The following is an 8,073-nucleotide window of genomic DNA, read 5'->3' on the forward strand; positions in this document are numbered from 1 at the left end:
TTATTAATTCTGAAATTTTAGATTTATTAGTAATTTATAAAATATTTATGGGCTAGAGAAATTTAAAGAAATATATTAAATTTATTGTATTCTCGAATGTGGAAGCAATCGAAAGTTTGTGGAATTTTTAGAATTTAGGTTATTATTAAGTGTTTAAGATAAATAAAATATTATAAATATTAATATATTTATATATAAAATAAAATAATAGAATAATAAGTTATATTATATAACTTATTATTATATAGAGAAATTCTATTGGCAACCCGCGAAATTACTCAATATAACCCGTTGTTTTAATTCCTCAACTACCCTTCATTAAAAAGCCTTTATTACCCTTACCTAACTACTTTTTTTCAACTACTTTCTTAACTCTTCGCAACCCAATCTCTCATCACTTTCATTAAATTTTTACGAACGTTTCTGATTTTAAGTTTCGCAGCCCCATCTCCGATCACTTTCACTAAACATTTGCGAAGGTTTCTGATTCTAATCACTTATAGCGATTACCTTCTTCTTGTTTCTGTTAATTTTAACTTTTCTCTATGGATGATTATATCCAAAAATTGATGAGATGGAAAGAGTTTTATGGAGAAGATGATGAGCACCAGATCGTGCATAATGAGCAGGTGGACTACAATGAATCACACCAGCAGCACGTCTACAATGAATCACACCAGCAGCACGTCAATATTCTGGTAATGTATTTTAGATTGATGCATGATGCTGAGAATCACTACATGAATGGCTAACTGATGCTGAGAATTACTACATGAATGGCGGCTAAGCTTCCGACACATTACAGTCGGGGATACCCAGGTTCCCTGACTGTAACTTTTCGGGGAACCCGAGCTTCCCCGACGCATTCCAGTCGAGCATACATAGCATCCCCGACCAGTCAGGGAAGTTGGGTATGCCAGACTGGAATACGTCGGGAAAGCTCGGGTTCCCCGAAGAGTTACAGTCGGGGAAGCTCGGCTTCCCCGACTCTTAGCCGTCGGGAACCCTTGGGTTCCCCGACTCGAGAAAGTAGGGAACCAGAACGTTCCCCGACAGCTGCGAGTCGGGGAACCCTCGGGTTCCCGACTCGTTACAGTCGGGAAACCTCGGGTTCCCCGACTCGCAGCTGTCGGGGAACGCTTGGGTTCCCGACTCGTTACAATCGGGAACCCAAGCGTTCCCCGACAGATGCGAGTCGGGGAACGCTTGGATTCCCGACTGTAACGAGTCGGTAACCCGAGGGTTCCCGAACCCGAGGGTGATCTCTGTTTTTTTTCGAATGGCCCGAACCCGATTTCATTATCCATTTTGTTATTTTTAATTCATATATTTTTATTCATATTTTGGTTAAAGCACAACCCATTTTTAATTTATGTATCCTATTTTTGTTTTGATAATAGGGATTTGATCATCAAAATTTAGAGAATTTTGAGAATGAGAATGGCGTATCGTTTGATGCTAGTCAAACTTTTGTTACGAATCAGATTTTCAGTAATAGGGAAACACTGATCGAATGGGTTAAGACAGTTGGAAAAGAAAATAGAATGGTTATTGTTATAAAGGGTTCTGAATCTGGTGGTATAAGAAGAAAACCTAGAGTTCGTCTTGCTTGTGAACGGAGTGGAAAGTATAAATCATCAAAAAAAGGAGATGAGACAATAGGAGAAACAAATCGTAGGATGACAGGTTCTAAAAAGTGTGGTTGTCCATTTGAGTTACTTGGTGTTAAATTGTCAAATGAATACTGGATATTGAAAGTTGTATGTGGATTGCACAATCATTTACCAGCAGCTCAACTTGAGGGTCATTCATATGCTGGCCGACTTACAGAGAAAGAGAAACAAATTATGATAACAATGTCTAACAATCTTGTGAAGCCAAGAAATATTTTAATGACGTTAAAGGCAGAAGATAAAAAAAATGTGAGTACCATCAAAACTATATATAATGCACGGCAAAGATATAGAGTCATGGATAAAGGTGGTCGATCACAAATACAACAGTTGATGAAAAAATTGAAAGATTGTAATTATGTGGAGTGGCATAGAAGTGATACATTATCAGATTGTATCACAGACTTATTTTGGGCTCATCCGATGGCTATAGAGTTATTTAAAACATTTCCCCATGTGTTAATAATGGACTGTACATACAAAACTAATAGATATAAGTATCCACTGCTAGAGATCGTTGGTGTGACGTCAACTGAGCTAACTTTTTCTATTGCTTTCGCATTTATGGATCATGAATATGAGGATAATTACACATGGGCAATGGAGAAATTAAAGAGTCTAATAACTCACAATACATGTCCAGGAGTAATTGTAACTGATAGAGAATTGGGATTAATGAATGCAATACAAAAAGTGTTTCCAACCACGAGCACCTTGTTGTGTAGGTGGCATATATCAAAAAATGTGCTCGCCAAATGTAAGAAATTATTTGATAGAAAGGAGACATGGGAGAAATTTATGTTAAGTTGGAACCTGGTTGTTTTTGCGTCGACTGAGGATGAATATGAACGTCGTCTGTATGAGTTAACACTTGAGTACTATGCATATGAGGGCGCACTTAATTATCTGAGAAATACATGGTTGAATGATTATAAAGAAAAATTTGTTGCAGCATGGACAAATAGAATAATGCATTTTGGCAACGTTACTACGAACAGGGCTGAGAGTGCACATGCAAAGTTGAAGAGACATCTTGGATCTTCTCAAGGTGACTTAGAGTCATCATGGACAATTATCAACAGTCTTATTGAGTTACAACATGTAGAGATTAAGGGGTCGTTTGAAAAAAGTTTAATGTTGGTGCAACATAACTTTAAGCCAGCAATTTTTAGAGAATTGCGAGGTGTTATATCGAGAAGTGCATTGAATATGGTACTAATGCAGTCGCAACTTGCTTATAAAATTGGGATAGACAAAGTTTCATGTGGATGTGTGATTAGAAGCACATATGGTTTACCTTGTGCACATGAAATTGCAGAGTTCATGGTACAAGGACGGCCAATTCCTTTGTCAACTGTGCATCCTCATTGGACAAGGTTGCAGTTAGTGCAGTCAGCTTATGATGGTGTGTCATCGCAGGTAACGATTGAGCCAGAAATAGAGAGTATATATAAAATGTTTTATTCAGAACCGGAGCCAGGGAAGCAAGTATTAAAGCAAAAGTTGAGAGAAATAGTTAATCCAGACACAACTTCACTACAACCACCAACCATGAAAGTTAGGACGAAGGGTAGGCCAACATCGAAGAAGAAAATTCAGATTGATACATCCACCAAACGTGATCCGTCCTTATTTGAAATAGTTCAATCTAGTCAAGACAGTAGATCCCTAGCAACATGGATATCCAAGAGAAACACCAACCGACTCAAGGGGTATGATGATTGTTTCCCACCACAAATACAACCGTTCTTGCATAATATTGTTAATGTAGAATCAGATGGACATTGTGGATTTCGCGCGATAGCAGGGTTACTTGGTATGAGTGAGCACAATTGGAGAGATATTCGTTTTAGTCTGATAGGAGAGTTGCAATCTTTTCGTGCGATGTATACGCAAATATATGGATCAGAAATGCGTGTGGATGAGTTACTACATATATTATATTGCTTTGATAACATTGCACCGTGCGAGCATTGGATGACTTTACCTGACATGGGCCATTTAGTTGCTTCAAAATACAATGTCGTATTGGTGCATTTGTCACGGATCCAGTGTCTTACATATCTTCCACTTAGATCGATCCCTCCTCCAGCAGTACAACACAGGATGATTACTATAGGATTTGTGAATGATTGTCATTTTGTGCAGGTATTCTTACTTATTTTGGTATTTATTTATTTATATTGTGGATTTCATACGTTTGTTTTAATAATAATTTTTGTTGCATATGTCATTTATCAGGTATTCCTTAAGCCAAGGTCACCAATTCCTCCCGTCGCACTGAATTGGTACAGATTTCGATGTGATAATGCACGTGATTGGGAAACGCCATACATATCCAGAATTCAAGCATTTTTATCTCTAGTAGGTCAAGATGTGGCAACACAGGAAGTTTTTGACTTATCTGACACATGATTCTTACTCTTAGATTGTGTTTCCAAATACGGCTTAAGGCGATGATGATTTTTCGGGCAAGTTTAATTTTCATAGGCTTCAGCCCGTGATTGAAACATTAACTCATATCACCACTTATTGGCAGCCCAATTTGAAGTCCATAAGCCTATTTACTATCTCTTTAGAGGAGAAATGGGCATAAGTCCATTTGCTCAAGAGATGGAGAAGCCTAGCCCATTACGTATGATAGCCATCATTTCGGCCGAGAGAGGAGGACAGTTGGGCGATTCAGGGCTGGGTTTCGTTGGGCTTAGTGGTCTTATTTTTGGAGTTACTTAAGTGGTGATTTGTTATTCATATCTGAGCCTTTCTATACTTTATATATATTTTCGCATTTTATTTTGTGAATTATATTGCACTAATATCTTGTTTTATATATTTCCTATTCACAAACCTATTTCACAAAGATATATTTGATTTAATTGACCCATAATTAAAGTTTATGATATAAAGGAGTCTGATGTAAATAAGTTTATAATATCTTATTTTATAGATCACTTATATCACATATAAGTATTTAAAATAAGTTTTGTTAGTAACAATAAAATTACTTTTCGAGTTATAGAAATAATTTTTAAATAAACTAAGAAAATTAAATCCAAACAGAAAAGGGTTGGCACCATTTATATCTTAGCGACATATCCGAACCTCATCATAAGTAGTCAAATAGATAAGACTCTACTCACTATAGCAAATACAAATAGTCTCATATTACAAAAAAAAATTAATCTCTATCAGTCCTTTTTCTTGTCTCTTGAGGGGGGCTTGGGGCTGGATGATGTGGATCTGAACTCGTAGGTGGTGGATTTATATTTACTGCCGGAGGTGATGTAACCACCGTCGGTGTTCGTACCATACTAGAAGGTGCTTCGCGAAATACTGTATATGCATGAGACCCAGTAGAAGAAGACCCGGTACGAATAGTCAAAATATCATATACCTGAAGACATGCCCGTCTCCACGCATCTACATCTTGAGTGGATCCACCTGATATGACTTGCCTAAGAGGAGATAGTGATGCCATGATGCGCTACAAGACAATTATTTTAAATATAAAAAACTAAACATAATATATTTAAAAAAATTACAATTACAAAATTAATCTTACCACATCAGCAAGAGTCACTCTATCATGATCACCTCTGTCAAACCCGGATCTATTTGTAGGATTTTGTATGACTCGATGTGTAATGCGATGATACCATGCCAAGTAGTCTTCACTGCACTCCCATGGCACTAGGGCAAGTCCACCCCGACGGTGTGCTGGCAATAAGTGAAAATCCCAGCGAGACCAACTATCATTGATAAAATCATAAATTACCTTATATGTTGTCGTAGCTCTACCCCGCTTGGCTTCAATAGGAGATAATGGAGGTGGAGGTATATTCTGCCTATGCCCAAATTGTCGCAGAACCCTCTCCGGATGATATGGCTCAATCACGCCTCCACACTTAAGACATCCGGAGAAGAACGCAATCTCATGGAGTGGGTGTTGTGCACGATGCCTCCTATATGGTGTCCATATGACCTGCACATGTTTTAGAATTTCAATGATGAGCAATATTAAGTTGCAAAATATAATATGTGAACAGAATACCTGATCTTCAATTAAGTCATCAATTCGCTCTCGCAAAGATTGCAAAGAATCGTACTCACGAACAGGAAGCCAGCGATGAGCCCTAGGCAGCTCGTCAGTATATGATAAATTATGTTTACTTCTAGTCAATGGAAAATGTTCGTATATCCAAGCCTGTATACATTTAATGTAAATAATTGTTAAGATATATGGAAAGACATAGTAAAAATATGCACAAAATAATAAAATTTAAATTATTACCTCAAGTAATGTTAAATATCCACAGATTCCCTTGACATCTCTTCTACTCGCGATACCTAGCTGCCTATATAAATATGCCAAACAAGCAGCCCCCCATGCATACGTACCAGATATACTCAGGTCTTCCAACAATGCAAGATAGGAAATCGAAATCATGCTACCACTCTTATCCACAAATAATGTACAACCTAATAAAAATAACAAATATGCCCTACTAGCATTGTACATCTCTTCATCCGGAGCTGAATTTGGTACGTTCATAAATGTTCTTCTCAGCCAATCTAATTTCACATACGGTCCCCGAGTCTCAGCTATCTGGCCTGCTGCTTCTACTACTGAGACCCCAAGTAAACGACAAAGTAAATTCTGAGCTTCATTACCTGTCAAATGAGGGACTGATACAGGGCTGCCAGCAACTGGTATCTTCAGAATAGTGGCAACGTCATCTAACGTAAGTGTCATCTCACCAAATGGTAGATGAAATGTGTTAGTCTCAGGTTGCCATCTCTCTGAAAAGGCTGACACAACTGTAGGATTCACAAATCGATACGTGGATTCTATCAAAGGTGCCAACTGAGATCTTACAACAATATCATAAATACGTTGCTGATTTGCTAATGGCCAATCAGGAATTCTTTGTCCATGGCTATTACACTTTAATACACCTCTTTCCTATTACATAAAAATAATAAAATAATTACTAATATTATAATAATTATTTTAAATGTAAAATTATTTTTATAATCACTTACCTCTCCAGCCCATATGCTAACAGCAACATGATTTTTAAAACTCTTTAAAATGGATGGATCTTCAGGGCCTCCCAAAAATAGTTCGGTAGTATCGTCCGGAGCACTAGTAGATGGCTGCTCCGGAGCACTAGTAGATGGCTGCTCTGGAGGACTAGGAGGTGATGAGTCCAAAGTACCTGGCTGCTCAGAAATGTGCGCCTCTGAAATAGATGTATCAGCCACAGAATGACCATCATGGCCCTCTACCCTCCTCCTCCTCCTCGTGGAAGCTGTCGGACGCTGACGAGCTCCCTCTACTCCTCCTCCTCGAGTACGTGCCATACCTATAAATGAATGTACCATATTAGTCATTTTTAAAATAATAGTAATCTACTACAAAATTAATTTAATTCATATAAGAATGTTATATGAAATGTCTAAATGCATTATGACAAATAAAATTGTTTATAATAAAATTAATAATAATTAGATTTATTAGAAAGGTGAACTGTAAAATTATAATTAATATAAAAAATAACATGTGAGATTAATATGAAATCAATCATATTTTAAAAAAAATTCAAATGGCACAAAACTAAAAAAATAAATATATAATTATACATTTATTAATAAATCTGGTTCCGGTTTCTCCAACCCGGAATTGCGGGTTCGAGAACCGGAATGGGTTCGGACCCCCGCACCGCGAGGTGCGGGGGATTGCCATGGCTCCGCACCGCGAGGTGCGGAGGTCTCAGTGACCCCCGCACCGCGAGGTGCGGGGGATTGCCATGGCTCCGCACCGCGAGGTGCGGAGGTCTCAGTGACCCCCGCACCGCGAGGTGCGGGGGATTGAGATGGCTCCGCACCGCGAGGTGCGGAGGTCTCAGAGACCCCCGCACGGTGCGGGGGTCTCTGAGACCTCCGCACCTCGCGGTGCGGAGCCATCTCAATCCCCCGCACCTCGCGGTGCGGGGGTCACTGAGACCTCCGCACCTCGCGGTGCGGAGCCATGGCAATCCCCCGCACCTCGCGGTGCGGGGGTCTCTGAGACCGCCGCACCTCGCGGTGCGGGGGTTTCAGAACCCTCCTCCCCCACCTTAGCGGCGACGATGGCAACCGCCATGGCCGCCTTCATCAGCCGCGATGGTGCCACCATCGCGGCTGATGAAGGCGGCCATGGCGGCTGCCATCGTCGCCGGTGGGGGAGGGGGGTTCTGAAACCCCCGCACCTCACGGTGCGGAGGTCCGCGACTGACGATGGCGGCCATGGCGGCTGCCATCGTCGCCGCCAGGAAGGGGGTTTCTAAAACCCCCGCACCTCGCGGTGCGGAGGTTCGTGGTGATGATGGCGGCCATGGTGGCTGCCATCGCGGTCGAT

At 40.1% G+C, this 8,073-nt stretch overlaps 3 protein-coding genes across 3 annotated transcripts; 2 read left to right on the forward strand and 1 right to left on the reverse strand.

Annotated features, from left to right (window-relative positions):
• The first annotated feature begins 2,642 nt into the window (after window positions 1–2,642).
• LOC127808515 (uncharacterized) lies at window positions 2,643–4,088 on the forward strand. The gene is made up of 2 exons (XM_052347091.1): window positions 2,643–3,821; window positions 3,915–4,088. The coding sequence occupies exons 1-2, from the start codon at window positions 2,643–2,645 to the stop codon at window positions 4,086–4,088; spliced, it is 1,353 nt and encodes a 450-aa protein (XP_052203051.1).
• Window positions 4,089–4,851: 763 nt separating this feature from the next.
• On the reverse strand, window positions 4,852–7,037 carry LOC127808516 (protein MAIN-LIKE 1-like). Its single transcript, XM_052347092.1, has 5 exons — window positions 6,717–7,037; window positions 5,965–6,636; window positions 5,725–5,877; window positions 5,236–5,655; window positions 4,852–5,157 (listed from the first exon to the last, which is right to left on the reverse strand). Exons 1-5 carry the CDS (start codon window positions 7,035–7,037, stop codon window positions 4,852–4,854), a joined length of 1,872 nt encoding a protein of 623 aa, XP_052203052.1.
• A 339-nt stretch (window positions 7,038–7,376) lies between these two features.
• On the forward strand, window positions 7,377–7,796 carry LOC127808517 (uncharacterized). The gene has a single exon (XM_052347093.1). The coding sequence runs from the start codon at window positions 7,377–7,379 to the stop codon at window positions 7,794–7,796; it is 420 nt and encodes a 139-aa protein (XP_052203053.1).
• The last annotated feature ends 277 nt before the right edge of the window (window positions 7,797–8,073 follow it).

This window comes from Diospyros lotus, chromosome 8 (assembly GCF_014633365.1).
Source record: "Diospyros lotus cultivar Yz01 chromosome 8, ASM1463336v1, whole genome shotgun sequence".
Lineage (NCBI taxonomy): Eukaryota > Viridiplantae > Streptophyta > Magnoliopsida > Ericales > Ebenaceae > Diospyros > Diospyros lotus.